This window comes from Ostrea edulis, chromosome 4 (assembly GCF_947568905.1).
Source record: "Ostrea edulis chromosome 4, xbOstEdul1.1, whole genome shotgun sequence".
In the NCBI taxonomy this organism is placed as follows: domain Eukaryota; kingdom Metazoa; phylum Mollusca; class Bivalvia; order Ostreida; family Ostreidae; genus Ostrea; species Ostrea edulis.
The window spans coordinates 73,913,502-73,937,311 of NC_079167.1; the positions used below are offsets into that span (position 1 = coordinate 73,913,502).

General features: G+C 36.1%; 1 protein-coding gene across 3 annotated transcripts; it reads left to right on the top strand.

Annotated features, from left to right (window-relative positions):
- Nucleotides 1-906: 906 nt before the first annotated feature.
- LOC125669955 (uncharacterized) lies at nt 907-17,046 on the top strand. 3 transcript variants are annotated; one of them, XM_048904830.2, is made up of 8 exons: nt 907-925; nt 1,596-1,746; nt 1,962-2,270; nt 2,376-2,540; nt 2,718-2,909; nt 2,994-3,180; nt 3,306-3,508; nt 3,628-3,921. In XM_048904830.2, the coding sequence occupies exons 2-8, from the start codon at nt 1,701-1,703 to the stop codon at nt 3,780-3,782; spliced, it is 1,257 nt and encodes a 418-aa protein (XP_048760787.2). In that variant the 5' UTR covers nt 907-925; nt 1,596-1,700; the 3' UTR covers nt 3,783-3,921. The 3 variants fall into 3 exon arrangements, with proteins under 3 accessions (XP_048760787.2, XP_056019723.1, XP_048760789.1); XM_056163748.1 differs by lacking the exons at nt 907-925; nt 1,962-2,270; nt 2,376-2,540; ... (2 more) ...; nt 3,306-3,508; nt 3,628-3,921 and adding exons at nt 15,076-15,384; nt 15,490-15,651; nt 15,830-16,021; ... (1 more) ...; nt 16,426-16,631; nt 16,751-17,046 and having other exon boundaries at nt 1,645-1,746; XM_048904832.2 differs by lacking the exons at nt 907-925; nt 1,596-1,746; nt 1,962-2,270; ... (3 more) ...; nt 3,306-3,508; nt 3,628-3,921 and adding exons at nt 14,720-14,860; nt 15,076-15,384; nt 15,490-15,651; ... (2 more) ...; nt 16,426-16,631; nt 16,751-17,046.
- Nucleotides 17,047-23,810: the final 6,764 nt, after the last annotated feature.

Genomic DNA, 23,810 nt, shown 5'->3' on the forward strand with positions numbered 1-23,810 from the left:
TTTAGGGTCTTTTGGGAAAAGAAACATACTTAATCCCTGTCCCGATTTGACATTGCAGTTCAAAGAAGCGTCTTGTACCATAAATACAGGACTTTTCTATGTAAACACTATAAAACCCTATAAATGCAATCGAAAGTTGTCTCAGATGACGTCATAAGCTACGAGCGATAACTCACGTCACGACACATTTATCGATCGCTCAGGTAAAAGTTTGATAGTGCCGTGTACTTCACGTCAAGTGATTTTTATCAAAATTGCCATGGAAATTAATCCATAAGTGTACGACAGACATTTTTCTGTGTAAAAGTCAAGTTTTAGGAAAATCACCGTACTTGACCTTTAAAGAACAGAACTGTATCGTTTAAAAAAACAGTTTTAAGGACCCCGTAGCTATACTGGCTTAGAATGAAGAATATCTGAGTGTTATTCATAAGTTTTACCATCTCTATTAGTACCAGTATTGATATTTGAGAATTTGCATACGAGATTTTAGTTATCACAAGACTTTTCATGTTGATTCATATTTGATTTTTCTTGTGTTTCATTCATTAAAATTCCTGATCATTTCATCATAAATCTAAGAATTATGCAATAATTCCCAAGTTATGTGGATTCACATTGTTTTTGTTTTCTTCAAATCATGGTTGGGGTGGGGTTGAAATTTGCGATAAAATTTTACACAATACATGAATATCGGGGGGGGGGGATATTTCAAAAACCTTAGTCTCCAGAATAAGATGGCCTTTTTGATGATATGGATATTAAAGTATCCCTATGTTGTCACATTGTTGTGTGGATTCACGTCTGGTTAAGTCAGTATCTCGCGAGACTGGGGGAGGGGGGGGGGGTGTTGTGTTAAAATGTTTGGTGGGAATAAAGAGAGGGAAATATTTTTTTAATTTTCAACAGATCCAAGGAAATTCGGGTGAGCGTTATGGCCCATGTTCCTCTTATTTCATCTAATATTATTACAATGAATATGTATATACAAATATTATATTTACCCTCATCTAAACTATATATGTGTTTACCAATCTCTCACCAGAGGGCGTATTACGCTGCGCTACAACACCTCTGTCAACGTCTGAATGTCAAGATTCTTGGCAAAACTTATTTCTACCTATTGCATTATAAAGTATGATTTTACAATGCAAGTTTTAGAGTTAAGCTTAAAATCTTAGAGTAAGTTCACAAAAACAACGAATTCCATGATTATTCTAGTATTATTGGATGAATTAATATTTATATAAAACCTCTTAATTCGCTCAGGTGTCTCATATTTACCAGCTTCTGCGTTTATAAAATTCAGACAAGTGTTTGATTTGCTTAGATATGGTCATTACAGTTTGATATGCTAAGTTAGTTTTAGTACGTTTTGATATGATTTTAGACGTTGACAGAGGTATTAGTGGAGCGTAGCGGGAACGATAACTCTGGGTAGAGATTGGTGTTTTACATGTATTTATAGTATTTGTTGTAAGCTGATGCGCTGTACTAATTTTAAAAGACAATAAGAATTTTGGACTCCCAAAAACTTAAGTCAATTCCTTGAAATTCCTAGCAGCTAAAATGCATGTGTCATCAATTTTTAACAGCCAATTGTTACGCAGCACGACGTTGGGTAGGTATAAAAGGGCTGAGCGGGTGAGTGCGTGTACTTCGAGACGACAGGTATAATTGGCATCACACGGAAACTAAGCATGGAGTTCTTGAAAGTCCTCGTGGTTTTGTTTGTAGTTTTGCACGGTAAGACTTTTTCATGGAAAGACTTTTTGCTTCAACTTTTCCACTGTGAGTATTGAGATTGAGAAATGTATCGGCAAGTATTTTCGAGCTCTAGTGAAAGAGATTATACCATTCGAACACGCACAAAATGGAGTGCACGTAATGCTTGTCTATTTGAATAACATGCAGATTATTTCTGTGTTCACATGAACTGTTTTTATCTTATGTTCACACAGGTTCGCTATCCAAGCCAGTGAGTTCTGAGGATGAACTACGTGACATTGTCGGAGAATTAGAGAGACTGGCAACAAGCTTAAGAAAGTATGTAGTTGACGGTAGAAGGCCCGTGAATTCCATGAGCGGTATCGGACTACTGAGCGGGTCTACGCCAGAATTCCCTATCCCCGGTACCAGACTACTCGGACCTTGGGGGCTCGATAACGACGAACTTGACCCCTCATCTCCAACATACAAATATCTCCATAAAATGTTCGGAAAGCTTCTTAAGCCGTACTTCCGCAATTTCCCAAATGGACCATATTCATGTAAGTTCAATGTGTGAAATACCAAGTTCGCATGGAATGCTTTCAAATAATAGTTGTAAGACTCATTACATTCCAACATTTCGTTGACGTTCTTTGGATTTTCAGTGGAGATGCAGTTAACACCACGTAATGTTGTCACAATGCTGAATGCATGGTACAACAACGCTGACCAAATGATGACCAAAGAACAGACCTACTTTAGCGTTGCCAGAGAGCTCTTGGATGCCCATTTCCAGTGTGCAACGACAAGAATCAACCAAATGGTTTTCTGTGAGTATAGCTGTAGTCAATTGATATTTGACCCGACCTAAACCGAAATTCTGTAAAATTTTGCAACTTTTAATTTGATTGTGCATGATACTCGTATAAAAGAAATGTTTTATGTACATATACTACCCGGTATGTAAATTTATAAGAACTTTTATTTGTACATTAAACTTTATCCAGATGTTTTCAAGGACCAAGTACGTGCAATGGCCGAGGATGACTGGAAAATTCACACTCGCGTGAGGAAAATTTTGGGAAATTGGATAACGGATAAAACCGTTGTTGACAAGGTCGCCAAGAAAATTGTTATGGCAGCGCATAAACCTGCATACGGGGACATTATGGAGCACATTGAATATTTCCAACTTGATGGTATTTGTAAATTTTTGTTAATACTGTTTACAGGTAGATTTAGGTAAAAGTGGTTTTACTGTGATCTAAATTACAATGTTTCAGATATCGTGGAATTCCTTGCAAAAATGAAAATGCTCATGTGGAAAGCTGAGCAGGAAAAATGGACACCAGTCGTGTTCGATGAGAAACTGAATCAACTTCTGACGGACTATGACGCTGTCTTTCAGTGTCCAAGTGTGCATAATCTATGGGAATTCCACCGACAACTTGTTAGCCGTGTTCAACAGAGGTAAGGCTGGAAGTGTGCAGTTGTCTTTTTATTGCTAACTGATTTACTAAAGTCGTCATTCTTTATTGATAGAGCGATAAGACGTTTTTGAAAATGTAACTGAAAATGGCTTAAATTTGTAACAGGTTATCCGAAACCAAACCCTTCGCTGAGACGAAGGCTTGGTTAAAGAAAGTTCTACCCGAATACATGACTGCAGACGCCATAACTGCCATCCTACAAGTATGCAAGAACTACGTTAACTCGGCCATGCTGCACTTCGAACAAATGGAGAACCACGTGACCAGCGGAAATACGGTGGACATCAATTTCATGTCCGAATTTCTCGGTAAGGATTTGTATAATGCTAAATACTAGTATGCATAATTGTATTGAGCTTACAATCAGTTATAAACCATTGCAGTTTGATTTTAAGGAACTGTAGAATGATATTTTTTACAAATGCAGCACCACATCAGCTCCAGTATTTGCAGTCAGTCTTTGAATTCCTCAATACTGGTAATATCCGCGACATCATGGAAATGGAACAAATAAGGAACGAAAATATCGGTAACGGACGTTCCAGGGGTAGATGTACAGAATTCAACGGGGAATGTAGATGAGACGAACGCCTGAACCATATGATGTATGCGGTTTCGACATGGGATATCCTAACCGTGTGAAGAGCTATTCCTTACAAATCATTGACCCATTGTAGTACTTTCAAAAACTTTGATTTGAAAAATAAAAGATCATACCAAACATTTTTATGCTTATTACTCGGCAAGGCGAGGCGAATAAGCCTGAATAATTATAACTCGGCAAGGCGAGGCGAATGAGCCTGAATAATTAGTATTACTTGCCAAGGCGAGGCGAATCGGCCTGAATAATTAGTATTATTCGGCAAGGCGAGGCGAATCGGCCTGAATAATTAGTATTATTCGGCAAGGCGAGGCGAATAAGCCTGAATAATTAGATAGTATTACTCGGCGAGGCAAGGCGAATAAGCCTGAATAATTAGCAATCTCTACCCAGAGTTATCGTTCCCGCTACGCTCCACTAATACATCTGTCAACGTCTAAAAATCATATCAAAACGTACTAAAACTAACTTAGCATATCAAACTGTAATGATCATATCTAAGCAAATCAAACACGTCTGAATTTTATAAACGCAGAAGCTGGTAAATATGAGACACCTGAGCGAATTAAAAGGTTTTATATAAATATTAATTCATCCAATAATACTAGAATAATCATGGAATTCGTTTTTGTGAACTTATGTAAGATTTTAAGCTTAAAACTAAAACTTGTAAAATCATACTTTATAATGCAATAGGTAGAAATAAGTTTTGCCAAGAATCTTGACATCATACGTTGACAGGTGTTGTAGCGCAGCGTAATACGCCCTCTGGTGAGAGATTGAATAATTAGATAGTATTACTCGGCGAGGCGAGGCGAATTAGCCTGAATAATTATAGGTAGTACTCAGTTTCTTGGAATTTGCAAGGATGGATGAATATCTAATACCTTAATATTTTGCCATGGATTCCAGTAATCGCATCTAACGGATGTTCTGATTGACTTTTTCACCTTATAAAGAATATGTAGAATACAAGTAGATTTCTAATTCTGTGTCCGCTTTAAGAGAAAAGATTCCCTTGGGTGTTTTATACAGATTTTTATATATCTATCGTATATAACCTTAGCACTATCCCCCATGTTCTGCTTTTTAACAATTACTGTATCGCACTTAAAACTATTGACGATAGTCGATCTAAATTTTTAAGAGAATTTTTAGCTCGCCTGAGAAAAACACGAGTGAATTTTTCAGATCATCTGTTTTCCCTCGTCCGCCCGTATGTTAACCTTTTTACACATATTTTACTAGTCTTTACTAGTTGTGGCCACTCGTTAATCTAACTCGCTTGCTCATTAAAAAGATGGAACAGTCGGGACCTATTTGCTTGAATCCCCTTCACCTTATGCTTTATGGCAAGTTTGAAATTGGCCCTGTGGGAAAGTAGTATTCCTTGTGACAAGACCTTTCCGTGGGTAACAAAAAAATTTACGCTGTGACCTTGACCTTGGGAGTCTGACCTACTTTTTAAAAAATTGACATTGGTCATAACTTCTAAATGGTAAATATTAGAGCTTTCATATTGCACATGACCATATCTTGTGACAAGATCTTTCTACAGGTACCAATGTCCTTGTGACATTGGCCATCTTTGGAATTGGCCATTATCGGGGGCATTTCAATCACATCTTGTTTTTTTTTTTTTTTATTTATTTATTTTCAGATTGCTTTCCACTAATTCTGGATTGTTTGACTAAAGAAAAAATTTAAAGTTTTCAATTTCAAAATATTGTTGTACATATCCTCCACTTTTCATCCAATGCGACCATATCAAATTTTTCTGTTGTAGCGTTTAGCATTCCTCCTAGTTTCTGTGGAAACGAGGGGGTTATTTATATTCGGTCTTTCTATCCCCCTCGTTTCTGTCCAAGCCTTCATAAAGTATGTGGGAAATCAGTCGCGATTCGGTTTGAATTTATTTCAGCCTTACATTTGATGTGAATCGTTCGAAAACTTACATAAATCAATTCATGAATGATTTTGCCGCAAAGGAATACAATTGAAACCATTCAATTCCACACGAAAGCAACGATAATCATCGTCATTTCAAACACAACAGCCTTTCGCTTTCAAATTCGCCTCCATGATAAACAATGACTTCAGCGCATGTGTCACCTCATTTTGTAAAACAGCTAGAGGCCCAAGAGGGATGAAATGCCTTACTTTAGTAAATCGCACACAAATCAAACTTTTTCAGTTTATTTTTTCATTACACGCATCGTATTTTTGTGAATGGACATATTTTTCTGAATTTGAAAATACAGAAAACAATATAGATAAAAAGGAAGTTATTACATAAATTATTCTAAGTGTTTGTTGAAATGAAAAATAGAAGAAAATGTACTCAAGTCCGATATTGTCTGAAATAAAATTGCGCATATTGTTTTTGCTCTGCTGTTTGTTTTGAAAAATGTCATTGTTGTAACAAAAAAACAACGAAAAAACAAAAATATGAATAATAAAAAGAAAAAAGATAATTAACAGAAGTGTTGAAATATTGTTTGATTGATCTTGACCCGCATAATATCAGGCGCGGATATAGATTTTCAAAGAGGATGAACCAGACGATCTGTTGACTGTTGTTGATACCATGATATGTGTTTTGTACAGTGTACTTATTTTTTATCGTATGCTTGCAGTTTTATAAGTTAGTTACTGATTAAAACATCCTTTAAAAAAGAATTGAATATGACAAACGTTTATATTTACAATGTTCATTGATAAACGTTCAATATCTGACAAAAAACTTAATTCACTCAGTCTTCATCAACACCCCCCCCCCCCCCTCTTAAAACAAAATTTGATGATGTTGAAAATAGTAGTCAGTGTACATGAATATCGATGTCGGATTGCATAAACTTGCAGGAGTTTCGAACCCATCCCCCATAAATATTTAAAATTAAGTTTGGATCCAGCATTGATGATTTGACATTTTCCCTAAAAGAGTTCAATTGATTCTTTCGGATGCATGTGAATGAATCTCTTTGTTAGATAATTAATGTCCAGTTTGATATTGGGGGTAATCGTTCATTTATAATGACACTCCAGAAAGTCTCTCTTTGCCCATTGTGGAACGTAAAGTACATCTTTACAAGTAAGTGTTGAAATGAAAAGGACCTTTCTTCTTTGCAGTTGGTAACAGGTAAGGTGCAGCCGATGAAGAATTATAATTTCTGCAGGTTGGAAAATATCTTTATTGAATTCCGACAAGCATTCCACTTGGCATCAACTCAATCTACGACTGACCACTTCTGTTTCCAAGCGCTGACCTCGTGTTGGAGAGACGTGGGCGATTAAAAGTCATTTCCCCGCATAAATAAACTCTCTCTCTCCCACTCCAAAATCAAAACGAGGATTGCAGCCCGTGCACCCCCCCCCCCTATCGAGATCCGCCAATAAATGTTAAGTAGACTGAAATTAATCACCTTCATTGATTTGCAGTTTAACAGTCTGTATAAACAGACAAAGTTCTTCTGTCACAGGTTTGTTGTTCTGTCATAGATTTGTTGTTTTTCAATTCATGGTATGAAATGAAGATACACCCCCCCCCCCCTAAAAAGGGAAGGTATAATGAATAAATATAATAACAAAATATGAAAATAAAAATGAATGAATATAAAAGGGGGAAATAAGCACATGAGATGCGGTTCCTTTAATGATATTTAATCCCATTTCAGGAATGCAGTACACATTGCCCACTTTGCACCTTTGAATGGTCTTTTTTAAAAATATTTTTTATTCCCAATTACATTTTTTTTTACTTATTTTGTTTCCAGTAATTCATTATTTTCATATTCAGAAGAATAAGTCCACTCACAGATATGACATGCAATGCGTGTGATGAGAAATAAACTGAAAAAGTTAGATTTGTGTGCGATTTACTAATAGTAACTAATTTCACCCCTCTTGGGCCTCAAGTTGTTTTACAAAATGAGGTGACGCATGCGCTGAAGTCATTGTTTATCATGGAGGCGAATTTGACAGCGAAAGGCTGTTGTGTTTGAAATGACGACGATTATCGTTGCTTTCGTGTGGAATTGAATGGTTTCAATTGTATTTCATTGCGGCAAAATCATTTATGAATTGATTTATGTAAGTTTTCGAACGATTCACATCAGATGTAAGCTGAAATAAATTCAAACCGAATCGCGACTGATTTCCCACATACTTTATGAAGGCTTGGACAGAAACGAGGGGGATAGAAAGACCGGATGTAAATAACCCCCTCGTTTCCACAGAAACTAGTATTATCCAGCAGTTTGTTGTCATTAACTAGTGAAATGTTTAAATTATAATCTATACTTTTAATCCTACATGAAGAGTATTGTTTATGGTTTTACATCGTATTGGTATTATTTCAGCCATTTTACGGCAGTATATATATATTATATAATAAAAAATGACTATAAAGAAAATTAATCACCGGTAATAATGTAAATTGAAAATGGAAGAAGGATATTAAACAATGTTCCAGTTTTGTAAAGATGATTTCATGATATCAATATTGTGATCTAGTTCTGTCCTTATTGCTTAGCGCACAGATGTAATAACTTCAATTCCAGGCCGGGGTGGTGTTCCGGTGACCCCACTTTAGATCCACGCATGATTTAGATATGCGATGTATTCTGCACACGCCAATATACATGTAAATGTTACGTCAACGGCGGATGGATGGGCAGAGTGTAACGGTGTCCCTGTGCGTGAAAATCGTGCTCTACTACTTGAACAACTGAAAATATTAACCAGTGGTATTATGTATCTTTCAAAAGGACCATGACATAGAACACATATTCCAGTATATACCACATTAGATTCCACAAAAAATATTGCAGGAACTTAACACAGGAGAACTTGCCCCCTCTTTCTTTTGACAATGTATAGCTTTTCCATAATTCTAAGATACGAAGTTTGATTTATCACCCTCCCCTTTATGGTAGTAGTGAATGCTTGTAGGAATGAAATAAAACCTTGAAATCCATGTCCTGTTGAATCAACCGTTTCACAAAACATAGACATTTATGCTGCCTACTTGAATGTGCTATTTGAAAAATATTCCATTAGTAATCATGTGCATGTATACATACAAAATTAATTTGTCACGAATGTACATATATGACAGAAAATAACTTTATAATGTAAAACTTATACGGTACCAATTTTGATGCACCAGATGCGCATTTCGACAAATTGTGTATCTTCAGTGATGCTCAACCGAAATGTTTGAAATCCGAAATAACAAAATACATTAATTTATAATATTTATCCGTGTATAACACAAAGCGATGTATGATACAGGCACATAGAATAGGGGATGCTTTCTTAACAACGTATATTTTTGTAGTAAAGATATATTTGGTGACTTCCCTAGGCCACTTTTTAAAAAGTAATAGTGAATGGTAAGAATGCAGTTTCGAAGTAGTACTAATAGGAGTTATGAAATGAATTCATATATAGAAGGGAGCACCCCCCCCCCCCCCCCAACCCCCCGGAATGAAGAACTAGAAGTTAGGGAAAACGTAAACTTTAATCAATATTATATTTAATGAAAATATATTTGATGTATGTCAACCCTAACCCTCTCCCACTCCACAAATTAGGATTTTGAAGAACATGTTGGCTTTTTGTTTCACTGAATTTTACAAGTATTATTTTTAGACATAGTGAAGTCAACTTCTCCGGCTTCCCGCTCCCCCTTGAAAAAACGATCCTACATGTCTGTAATAAAATAGGTAATATACTAATATTCACGAAAGGGTAACACGTTACGAATCCTGGGGTAATTAAAAAATTATAACAATACAAATCCTGCAGATATAGGCCTAGGCCTAAATATAGTCGTATAGCACGACGGTATATGCACTGTAAAGTTAAATAAAAAGTAGATAAGAATTACATTGAAATAGCTCTACTTTAAATGGAAAAAAAAATCTTCATATTGGTCGTTTCCACTACACTCTACCGGCTGAGGTAACGTAGTATGTAAGTTGACAAAATGATCTATCAACCCATTATGACGTCACTTTTGAAAAGTGACGTCTATATACCGAAATACATTGTACATGTATAAATCGGCCTCGTGCTCTGCCACGCATTTAGCCATATAGATTAATAAGAAATAGTAGCATTTTGTGTTTGGCAAAATGTTTCATATAATGCATTTTCCATTGATTAAAAGTAATTGATATCAAAGTATTCCTAACTAGTGTACATTTCGCTTAGTTACAGGACACGGAAGTAAGATGGCATGATTAATATATAATACACAACACAAGCCTGACAAAGGAAGACATGTAAATATCGTATCGTGACATTGCCCCGTTAAATTGATGTTAGGAATTTTATCATTTGATGCGGTGTTAGGCAAGTATTTTCTTTTGTAAACAAAATATAGGTAAACTTATGTAACAACACATATATAACAACATCCATAAACATGACATGTATTTCCATGCTGTAAAAACGCTAAAAATATGAACGTTAAAATAAGAAATAAGTATGGTCCGCACAATATCACCATCGTAATTTTTTGTATGTGAAATGCTTAACCATAAATGTTTCATGTGTGAAAATTTTAAAGTGGTGATATTATGCGGACCTATTCAAATATCTTTAAAAGTGGTGAAATTTTATGAAATTTTCCGGAAATTGGTGTTCCGTACGTATTTTGGCTACGTCAATGTAGTAGAAATGTGACACATTTTCAAAGTTTCGTTTTATTTTTGAGACAAGTGTATCTCCATCAGTATTTTGCAATGTAGAAGTTTGATTTAACATGTACTTCATTTTTGAATAATTCAGGGGGCCAAATATGATACCAAACGAACTTAGTAACTTTTTCATAAAACAAATAAGATTTTCAGTATACAACTGCATTTTATTTTTTTTATACTAGCAATTTTTTGAATATCTGTACTAAATACATGTAAATCTTGAGGTATGTACATGTATAATCAGAATTTTGACTTCAATGGGACTCGCTCGTAACATGGCTGCGTCAAACTTAAGACTACCGAATGGTTCTTCGCCATACATTCGGCATTTAGAAGACATTAAAAACGGAGGTCCCATGTGTGGGCAGGCGTTGACACGTGAAAGAACCCTCACTACACAGGCACTTGTTTCTGTAAATAAGTCTCGACGTCTGTGTACTAATAATAACACAGGCACTTGTTTCTGTAAATAAGTCTCGACGTCTGTGTACTAATAATAACACAGGCACTTGTTTCTGTAAATAAGTCATGACGTCTGTATACTAATAATAACACAGGCACTTGTTTCTGTAAATAAGTCACGACGTCTGTGTACTAATAATAACACAGGCACTTGTTTCTGTAAATAAGTCATGACGTCTGTGTACTAATAATAACACAGGCACTTGTTTCTGTAAATAAGTCTCGACGTCTGTGTACTAATAATAACACAGGCACTTGTTTCTGTAAATAAGTCATGACGTCTGTATACTAATAATAACACAGGCACTTGTTTCTGTAAATAAGTCACGACGTCTGTACTAATAATAACACAGGTACTTGTTTCTGTAAATAAGTCATGACGTCTGTGTACTAATAATAACACAGGTACTTGTTTCTGTAAATAAGTCACGACGTCTGTGTACTAATAATAACACAGGTACTTGTTTCTGTAAATAAGTCTCGACGTCTGTGTACTAATAATAACACAGGCACTTGTTTCTGTAAATAAGTCATGACGTCTGTACTAATAATAACACAGGTACTTGTTTCTGTAAATAAGTCTCGACGTCTGTGTACTAATAATAACACATGCACTTGTTTCTGTAAATAAGTCATGACGTCTGTGTACTAATAATAACACAGGCACTTGTTTCTGTAAATAAGTTATGACGTCTGTATACTAATAATAACACAGGTACTTGTTTCTGTAAATAAGTTATGACGTCTGTGCACTAATAATAACACAGGCACTTGTTTCTGTAAATAAGTTATGACGTCTGTGTACTAATAATAACACAGGTACTTGTTTCTGTAAATATGTTATGACGTCTGTGCACTAATAATAACACAGGTACTTGTTTCTGTAAATAAGTTATGACGTCTGTGTACTAATAATAACACAGGCACTTGTTTCTGTAAATAAGTTATGACGTCTGTGTACTAATAATAACACAGGCACTTGTTTCTGTAAATAAGTTATGACGTCTGTGTACTAATAATAACACAGGCACTTGTTTCTGTAAATAAGTCTCGACGTCTGTGTACTAATAATAACACAGGCACTTGTTTCTGTAAATAAGTCACGACGTCTGTGTACTAATAATAACACAGGCACTTGTTTCTGTAAATAAGTCTCGACGTCTGTGTACTAATAATAACACAGACACTTGTTTCTGTAAATAAGTCTCCACGTCTGTGTACTAATAATAACAAAGGCACTTGTTTCTGTAAATAAGTCATGACGTCTGTGTACTAATAATAACACAGGTACTTGTTTCTGTAAATAAGTTATGACGTCTGTGTACTAATAATAACACAGGCACTTGTTTCTGTAAATAAGTTATGACGTCTGTGTACTAATAATAACACAGGCACTTGTTTCTGTAAATAAGTCATGACGTCTGTATACTAATAATAACACAGGTACTTGTTTCTGTAAATAAGTTATGACGTCTGTGTACTAATAATAACACAGGCACTTGTTTCTGTAAATCACGACGTCTGTGTACTAATAATAACACAGGCACTTGTTTCTGTAAATAAGTCACGACTAGTATACAGACATCATAATTTATTTACAGAAGCAGGTGTCTGTGTTATTATTAGTATACAGACATCATAATTTATTTACAGAAACAGGTGCCTGTGTTATTCTGATTAAAATTTATATAGTACGTCTATTTTAACGGCTGGGAATTATGAAAGAAGAATGTAAATACCAAAAAAAAATTCATTTTCAAAAATACAACGTACATGAAAAACTGCGACGCTTCACGCCGGTGTTATAGAGCCAGACCCCCCCCCCCCCCCCCCCCCATAGTGAGACTTCCCCCCAGAGCCAGCCTTCCCCCCGCGGAAGTCTGGATCTAGAGTGAGCCTTCCTCCCCCCCCCCAGTAGTCTCGCTCTAGAGTGAGCCTTCCCCCCGGAAGTCTGGCTCTAGAATGAGCCTCCCCCCAGTAGTCTCACTCTAGAGTGAACCTTCCTCCCAGCAGACTTGCTATAGAATAAACCTTACCCCCAGGGGGAAGACTCATTTTAGAGCCATAACACCCTAGTAGTTTACCAGATATAAATGAAGGGGGAAGTCCTGCTATGGGGGGAAGTCTGACTCTACAACTAGTGATAGAGTAGGTCTTCCCACGGGGAAGTCTGGCTCTAGAGTGAGACTTCCCCGGGGGTTCTCCTGTTCTAGAGTGAGCCTTCCCCCAGGGAGAAGGTTCACTCTAGAGCCAGGCTTTCAGGGGGAAGTCTCATCATGGGGAAGGCTCACTCTACAACACCGGCATACTTCATGAAGCTCTCACACAGAAGCGTGTTGGATTGAACCGTCGCAGTTCATGCTCTCATGTATTTTCAGATATGAAATTTATTTCTTAAATAAATGAAGCGTTTGGCAGAAATGTATTTGAAATTGTGTAAAATCAATAAAAATAATTAAACACTTGAAATTGATCTCCGAAACATCCCACATTCTTTCAGAGACATGATTTTAAAGAACAGAACTGTATCGTTTTAAAAAAAAAACAGTTTTAAGGACCCCGTAGCTATACTGGCTTAGAATGAAGAATATCTGAGTGTTATTCATAAGTTTTACCATCTCTATTAGTACCAGTATTAATATTTAAGAATTTGCATACGAGATTTTAGTTATCACAAGACTTTTCATGTTGATTCATATTTGATTTTTCTTGTGTTTCATTCATTAAAATTCCTGATCATTTCATCATAAATCATGCAATAATTCCCAAGTTATGTGGATTCACACTGTTTTTGTTTTCTTCAAATCATGGTGGGGTGGGGTTGAAATTTGCGATCAAATTTTACAAAATATATGAATATCGGGGGGGGGGGATATTTCAAAAACCTTAGTCTCCAGAATAAGATGGCCTTTTTGACGATATGGATATTAAAGTATCCTTATGTTGTCACATTGTTGTGTGGATTCACGTCTGGTTAAGTCAGTATCTCACACGACTGGGGGTGGGGGGGAGTGTTAAAATGTTTGGTGGGAATGAGAGAGGAAATATTTTTTTAATTTTCAACAGATCCAAGGAAATTCGGGTGAGCGTTATGTCCCATGTGCCTCTTATTTCATCTAATACTATTACAATGATTATGTATATACAAACATTATATTTACCCTCATCTAAACTATACATAAGTGTTTTACCAATCTCTCACCAGAGGGCGTATTACGCTGCGCTACAACACCTCTGTCAACGTCTGAATGTCAAGATTCTTGGCAAAACTTATTTCTACCTATTGCATTATAAAATATGATTTTACAAGTTTTAGTGTTAAGCTTAAAATCTTAAGAGTAAGTTCACAAAAACAACGAATTCCATGATTATTCTAGTATTACTGGATGAATGAATATTTATATAAAACCTTTTAATTCGCTCAGGTGTCTCATATTTACCAGCTTCTGCGTTTATATGTTTGATTTGCTTAGATATGATCATTACAGTTTGATATGCTAAGTTAGTTTTAGTACGTTTTGATATGATTTTTAGACGTTGACAGAGGTATCAGTGGCGCGTAGCGGGAACGATAACTCTGGGTAGAGATTGGTGTTTTACATGTATTTATAGTATTTGTTGTAAGCTGATGCGCTGTACTAATTTTAAAAGACAATAAGAATTTTGGACTCCCAAAAACTTAAGTCAATTCCTTCAAATTCCTAGCAGGTAAAATGCATGTGTCATCAATTTTCAACAGCCAATTGTTACGCAGCACGACTTTGGGTAGGTATAAAAGGGCTGAGTGGGTGAGTGCGTGCACTTCGAGACGACAGGTATAATTGGCATCACACGGAAACTAAGCATGGAGTTCTTGAAAGTCCTCGTGGTTTTGATTGTAGTTTTGCACGGTGAGACTTTTTCATGGAAAAACTTTTTGCTTCAACTTTTCCACTGTGAATATTGAGATTGAGAAATGTATCGGCAAGTATTTTCGAGCTCAAGTGAAAGAGATTATACCATTCGAACACGCACAAAATGGAGTGCACGTAATGCTTGTCTATTTGAATAACATGCAGATGATTTCTGTGTTCACATGAACTGTTTTTATCTTATTTTCACACAGTTTCACTATCAAAGCCAGTGAGTTCTGAAGATGAACTACGTGACATTGTCGGAGAACTAGAGAGACTGGCAACAAGCTTAAGACAGTATGTAGTTGACGGTAGAAGCCCCGTGAATTCCATGAGCGATATCAGACTATTGAGCGGGTCTACGCCAGAATTCCCTATCCCCGGTACCAGACTACTTGGACCTTGGGGGCTCGATAACGACGAACTTGACCCCTCATCTCCAACATACAAATATCTCCATAAAATGTTCGGAAAGCTTCTTAAGCCGTACTTCCGCAATTTCCCAAATGGACCATATTCATGTAAGTTCAATGTGTGAAATACCAAGTTCAAATGGAATGCTTTCAAATAATAGTTGTAAGACTCATTACATTCCAACATTTCATTGACGTTCTTTGGATTTTCAGTGGAGATGCAGTTAACACCACGTAATGTTGTCACAATGCTGAATGCGTGGTACAACAACGCTGACCAAATGATGAAAGAACAGACTTTTGTTAACGTTGCCAGAGAGCTCTTGGATGCCCATTTCCAGTGTGCAACGACAAGAATCAACCAAATGGTTTTCTGTGAGTATAGCTGTAGTCAATTGATATTTGACCCGACCTAAACCGAAATTCTGTAAAATTTTGCAACTTTTAATTTGATAAGTGCATGATACTCGTATAAAAGAAATGTTTTATGTACATATGCTACCCGGTATGTAAATTTATAAGAACTTTTATTTGTACATTAAACTTTATCCAGATGTTTTCAAGGACCAAGTACGTGCAATGGCCGAGGATGACTGGAAAATTCACACTCGCGTGAGGAAAATTTTGGGAAATTGGATAACGGATAAAACCGTTGTTGACAAGGTCGCCAAGAAAATTGTTATGGCAGCGCATAAACCTGCATACGGGAACATTATGGAGCACATTGAATATTTCCAACTTGATGGTATTTGTAAATTTTTGTTAATACTGTTTACAGGTAGATTTAGGTAAAAGTGGTTTTACTATGATCTAAATTACAATGTTTCAGATATCGTGGAATTCCTTGCAAAAATGAAAATGCTCATGTGGAAAGCTGAGCAGGAAAAATGGACACCAGTCGTGTTCGATGAGAAACTGAACCAACTTCTGACGGACTATGACGCTGTCTTTCAGTGTCCAAGTGTGCATAATCTATGGGAATTCCACCGACAACTTGTTAGCCGTGTTCAACAGAGGTAAGGCTGAAAGTGCAATCGTTTCATTGCTAACTGATTTACTAAAGTCGTCATTTTTTATTGATAGTGATAAGACGTTTTTGAAAATGTCGTTTTTGAAAATGTAACTGAAAATGGCTTAAATTTGTAACAGGTTATCCGAAACCAAACCCTTCGCCGAGACGGAGGCTTGGTTAAAGAAAGTTCTACCCGAATACATGACTGTAGACGCCATAACTGCCATCCTACAAGTATGCAAGAACTACGTTAACTCGGCCATGCTGCACTTCGAACAAATGGAGAACCACGTGACCAGCGGAAATACGGTGGACATCACCAATTTCATGTCCGAATTTCTCGGTAAGGATTTGTATAATGCTAAATACTAGTATGCATAATTGTATTGAGCTTACAATAAGTTATAAACCATTGCAGTTTGATTTTAAGGAACTGTAGAATGATAATTTTTACAAATGCAGCACCACATCAGCTCCAGTATTTGCAGTCCGTCTTTGAATTCCTCAATACTGGTAATATCCGCGACATCATGGAAATGGAACAAATAAGGAACGAAAATATCGGTAACGGACGTTCCAGGGGTAGATGTACAGAATTCAACGGGGAATGTAGATGAGACGAACGCCTGAACCATATGATGTATGCGGTTTCGACATGGGATATCCTAACCGTGTGAAAAGAGCTATTCCTTACAAATCATTGACCCATTGTAGTGCTTTCAAAAACTTTGATTTGAAAAATAAAAGATCATACCAAACATTTTTATGCTTATTACTCGGCAAGGCGAGGCGAATGAGCCTGAATAATTAGTATTACTTGCCAAGGCGAGGCGAATCAGCCTGAATAATTAGTATTATTCGGCAAGGCGAGGCGAATCGGCCTGAATAATTATTATTCGGCAAGGCGAGGCGAATAAGCCTGAATAATTAGCAATCTCTACCCAGAGTTATCGTTCCCGCTACGCTCCACTAATACTTCTGTCAACGTCTAAAAATCATATCAAAACGTACTAAAACTAACTTAGCATATCAAACTGTAATGATCATATCTAAGCAAATCAAACACGTCTGAATTTTATAAACGCAGAAGCTGGTAAATATGAGACACCTGAGCGAATTAAAAGGTTTTATATAAATATTAATTCATCCAATAATACTAGAATAATCATGGAATTCGTTTTTGTGAACTTGCTGTAAGATTTTAAGCTTAACAATAAAACTTGTAAAATCATACTTTATAATGCAATAGGTAGAAATAAGTTTTTCCAAGAATTGTGACATCATACGTTGACAGAGGTGTAGCGCAGCGTAATACGCCCTCTGGTGAGAGATTGAATAATTAGATAGTATTACTCGGCGAGTCGAGGCGAATTAGCCTGAATAATTATAGGTAGTACTCAGTTTCTTGGAATTTGCAAGGATGGATGAATATCTAATACCTTAATATTTTGCCATGGATTCCAGTAATCGCATCTAACGGATGTTCTGATAATTGACTTTTTCACCTTATAAAGAATATGTAGAATACAAGTGGATTTCTAATTTTGTGTCCGCTTTAAGAGAAAACAAGATTCCCTTGGGTGTTTTATACAGATTTTTATATATCTATCGTATATAACCTTAGTACTGTCCCCCATGTTCTGCTTTTTAACAATTACTGTATCGCACTTAAACTATTGACGATAGTCGATCTAAATTTTTAAGAGAATTTTTAGCTCGCCTGAGAAAAACACGAGTGAATTTTTCAGATCATCTGTTTTCCCTCGTCCGCCCGTATGTTAAACCTTTTTACACATATTTTACTAGTCTTTACTAGTTGTGGCCACTCGTTAATCTAACTCGCTTGCTCATTAAAAAGATGGAACAATCGGGACCTATTTGCTTGAATCCCCTTCACCTTATGCTTTATGGCAAGTTTGAAATTGGCCCAGTGGAAAAGTAGTATTCCTTGTGACAAGACCTTTCCGTGGGTAACAAAAAAATTTACCCTGTGACCTTGACCTTGGGAGTCTGACCTACTTTTTAAAAAATTGACATTGGTCATAACTTCTAAATGGTAAATATTAGAGCTTTCATATTGCACATGACCATATCTTGTGACAAGATCTTTCTACAGGTACCAATGTCCTTGTGGCATTGGCCATCTTTGGAATTGGCCATTATCGGGGGCATTTCAATCACATCTTGTTTGTTTTTTTTAATTTATTTATTTTCAGATTGCTTTCCACTAATTCTGGATTGTTTGACTAAAGAAAAAATTTAAAGTTTTCAATTTCAAAATATTGTTGTACATATCCTCCACTTTTCATCCAATGCGACCATATCAAATTTTTCTGTTGTAGCGTTTATCATTCCTCCTAGTTTCTGTGGAAACGAGGGGGTTATTTATATTCGGTCTTCCTATCCCCCTCGTTTCTGTCCAAGCCTTCATAAAGTATGTGGGAAATCAGTCGCGATTCGGTTTGAATTTATTTCAGCTTACATTTGATGTGAATCGTTCGAAAACGTACATAAATCAATTCATGAATGATTTTGCCGCAAGGGAATACAATTGAAACCATTCAATTCCACACGAAAGCAACGATAATCATCGTCATTTCAAACACAACAGCCTTTCGCTGTCAAATTCGCCTCCATGATAAACAATGACTTCAGCGCATGTTTCACCTCATTTTGTAAAACAGCTAGAGGCCCAAGAGGGATGAAATGCCTTACTTTAGTAAATCGCACACAAATCAAACTTTTTCAGTTTATTTTTTCATTACACGCATCGTATTTTTGTGAATGGACATATTTTTCTGAATTTGAAAATACAGAAAACAATATAGATAAAAAGGAAGTTATTACATAAATTATTCTAAGTGTTTGTTGAAATGAAAAATAGAAGAAAATGTACTCAAGTCCGATATTGTCTGAAATAAAATTGCGCATATTGTTTTTGCTCTGCTGTTTGTTTTGAAAAATGTCATTGTTGTAACAAAAGAACAACGAAAAAACAAAAATATGAATAATAAAAAGAAAAAAGATAATTAACAGAAGTGTTGAAATATTGTTTGATTGATCTCGACCCGCATAATATCAGGCGCGGATATAGATTTTCAAAGAGGATGAACCAGACGATCAGTTTGGAAGGGGTGTTAATGAGGACTAAGTGAATTAAGTTTTTTGTCAGATATTGAACGTTTATCAATGAACATTGTAAATATAAACGTTTGTCATATTTAATTCTTTTTCAAAGGATGTTTGAATCAGTAACTAACTTATAAAACTGCAAGCATACGATAAAAGATAAGTACACTGTACAAAACACATATCATGGTATCAACAACAGTCAACAGATCCTCTGGTTCATCCTCTTTGAAAATATAATTATAGCAATACAAATCCTGCAGATATAGGGCTAGGCCTAAATATAGTCGTATAGCACGACGGTATATGCACTGTAAAGTTAAATAAAAAGTAGATAAGAATTACATTGAAATAGCTCTACTTTAAATAAAAAAAAAACACTTCATATTGGTCGTTTCCACTACACTCTACCGGCTGAGGTAACGTAGTATGTAAGTTGACAAAATGATCTATCAACCCATTACCGAATGGTTCTTCGCCATACATTTGGCATTTAAAAGACATTAAAAACGGAGGTCCCATTTGTGAGCAGGCGTTGACACGTGAAAGAACCCTCACTACACAGGCACTTGTTTCTGTAAATAAGTCACGACGTCTGTGTACTAATAATAACACAGGCACTTGTTTCTGTAAATAAGTCATGACGTCTGTGTACTAATAATAACACAGTTACTTGTTTCTGTAAATAAGTCATGACGTCTGTGTACTAATAATAACACAGGCACTTCTTCTGTAAATAAGTCTCGACGTCTGTGTACTAATAATAACACAGGCACTTGTCTCTGTAAATAAGTTATGACGTCTGTGTACTAATAATAACACAGGCACTTGTTTCTGTAAATAAGTTATGACGTCTGTGCACTAATAATAACACAGACACCTGTTTCTGTAAATAAGTTATGACGTCTGTGTACTAATAATAACACAGGTACTTGTTTCTGTAAATAAATCAGGACGTCTGTGTACTAATAATAACACAGACACTTGTTTCTGTAAATAAGTTATGACGTCTGTGTACTAATAATAACACAGGCACTTGTCTCTGTAAATAAGTTATGACGTTTGTGTACTAATAATAACACAGGTACTTGTTTCTGTAAATAAGTCACGACGTCTGTGTACTAATAATAACACAGGTACTTGTTTCTGTAAATAAGTTATGACGTCTGTGTACTAATAATAACACAGGCACTTGTTTCTGTAAATAAGTTATGACGTCTGTGTACTAATAATAACACAGGCACTTGTTTCTGTAAATAAGTTATGACGTCTGTGTGCTAATAATAACACAGGCACTTGTTTCTGTAAATAAGTTATGACGTCTGTGTACTAATAATAACAAAGGTACTTGTTTCTGTAAATAAGTCATGACGTCTGTGTACTAATAATAAAACAGGCACTTGTTTCTGTAAATAAGTCATGACGTCTGTGTACTAATAATAACACCGAGCTGTAGATCTATGTTTTGTTGCAGTGTTCAGAGATAAGACGCAATGAATGCAGTCATGCTATATTAGGTTTTTAGATAAATTATCGTGGAAGAGAAGGGTAGTAAATACATTTGCATCATATATCCCCTGGTTTGTAAAGATTCGGGCATTCTCAGGAGGGTATCATTCAGTGTCATTTCAAGCTAAGTACCCTGTCTTATTATTAGTACACAGACGTCATAACTTATTTACAGAAACAGGTGTCTGTGTTATTATTAGTATACAGACGTCATAACTTATTTACAGAAACAAATGCCTGTGTTATTATTAGTATACAGACGTCACAACTTATTTACAGAAACAAGTGTCTTGTGTTATTATTAATATACAGACGTCATAACTTATTTACAGAAACAAGTGCCTGTGTTATTATGCGTCTGTACATGTATATTCCTATGTAAAGCTTTAGAGTCCTTTTGTGGCCCCGCTACGATTTCGGGGGGTAGTGGTGTTGGGGAGTGTTATATTGAGAACAAACTTGAATTTTCACTACATAATGATTTCTTGCATATTATTTAACTAATTGTTACCTTTGAAAATTTTTAGATGTACAAAGGTTTTTTTTTAAATTGATATGTTGCCCCACCCAGACTACTGGGATGATAGTCTTGGGAATAGTCATGTATAATTCCTTGTAAAATGTTGAACCCTCCTGGAGGTCATGTTGTGAATAAGATGAATCTACACTATATGAGGAAGCGTGCATGTTAATTTGACGTCACATGTATACATGTGCTTCTTGAGAAGATTTTTAAAGAATTTTCTTATCTATTCCTCTGCCAACTTTGAAGCCCTATTGTGGCCTCACCATGCCCCCTTAAATCATAGTTTGAACACAATTGTATCTTCATTGTATATTGAAAGGTTTCGTTCCAATTCTGGCTTTAAAGATCAGGCATTTATGAGATGAACATCATTTAAACATCATACCTAAATTTCACAATTTCTTAATTATTTCCCCCTTAGAAAAAGACAGGATAAAACCCAAATCCCATTTATATAGAGAATCCCGGTTACAAGTATAGTTGAAATTGGTGCCCTGGTTCTCGAGAAGATAAGTTGAAAAGTTTACGTAAGACAGATTTTGACCGAGAAGCCCGTGGATCAGGTGAGCTAAAAATGTGTTTCGCCATCTCGTACGCATACACAAACGTAGAAACCAATCTTAAATATTCTACACATTCGATAACATTTCCAATGTGTTTGTTTGCCATATCTTAACCAATTGTAATGAATGTAGCGAATGTGTTACAGTTGTGTACAACGCGTGTACAAAGGAGAAGGGCCATTAAGGGCCAAAATTTGCCCAATGTTAAAACACCATATTTTACTGTTATTCTGATTAAAATTTATATAGTACGTCTATTTTAACGGTGGGAATTATGAAAGAAGAATTTGAATGCCAAAAAAAAATCATTTTAAAAATACAACATACATGAAAAACTGCGACGCTTCACGGCGGTGTTATAAAGCCAGACCCCCCCCCCCCCCCCCATAGTGAGACTTCTTCCCAGAGACAGCCTTCCCCCCGTGGAAGTCTGGCTCTAGAGTGAGCCTCCTCCCCCCCCCCCCAGTAGTCTCGCTCTAGAGTGAGCCTCCCCCCCATAAGTCTGGCTCTAGAGTGAGCCTCCCTCCAGTAGTCTCGCTCTAGAGTGAACCTTCCCCCCAGCAGACTTGCTATAGAATAAACCTTACCCCCAGGGGGAAGACCCATTCTAGAGCCATAACACCCTCTTGAAGTCTCGCTCTAGAGGGACACCCCCGCTTTCACCCCCTCGTATGCAAACTATGAAATAAATTTTAGTTTATCGGACAGGGAATTACTTATTTGCCTACCTACCTACCTACCTGTATCTATCTATCTATCTATATATCTACTTACCTACCTATCCCTATCTATCTACTTACCTACCTACCGACCTACCTCTGCATCTGAAGTTGTACAAGTTTAAAATTATAACCGATATTTGTACGCAGATGAGAAGAAACATAAATTCGAAATTTCTTCATTTCATTTTTCAAACTTATAAAACTAACCAAGGCATAGGTATTGTGTGCGTCAAAGATCAAGGTCTATGGGTCAAACAAAATGACTTATTAATTCCAATGTGTTTTATTCACTGTTTTCTTCTCTTGAATTTGATGAAGGACTTAAGCAAAATCATCTAATGCCCTGCTGAAAAAGGTCTTGGTATCTAAACAATCTCCATAAAGTGATAGTAGTTTACCAGAAATAAATGAAGGGGGAAGTCCTGTAATGGGGGGAAGTCTGACTCTACAACTAGTGATAGAGTAGGTCTTCCCACGGGGAAGTCTGGCTCTAGGGGTTCTCCTGTTCTAGAGTGAGCCTTCCCCCAGGGAGAAGGTTCACTCTAGAGCCAGGCTTCCAGGGGGAAGTCTCAATATTGGGAAGGCTCACTCTACAACACCGGCATACTTCATGAAGCTCTCACACAGAAGCGTGTTGGATTGAACCGTCGCAGATCATGCTCTCATGTATTTTCAGATATGAAATTTATTTCTTAAATAAATGAAGCGTTTGGCAAAAATGTATTTGAAATTGTGTAAAATCAATAAAAATAATTAAACACTTGAAATTGATCTCCGAAACATCCCACATTCTTTGAGAGACATGATTTTAAAGAACAGAACTGTATCGTTAAAAAAAAGTTTTAAGGACCCCGTAGCTACACTGGCTTAGAATGAAGAATATCTAAGTGTTATTCATAAGTTTTACCATCTCTATTAGTACCAGTATTAATATTTGAGACTTTGCATACGAGATTTTAGTTATCACAAGACTTTTCATGTTGATTCATATTTGATTTTTCTTGTGTTTCATTCATTAAAATTCCTGATCATTTCATCATAAATTATGCAATAATTCCCAAGTTTGTGGATTC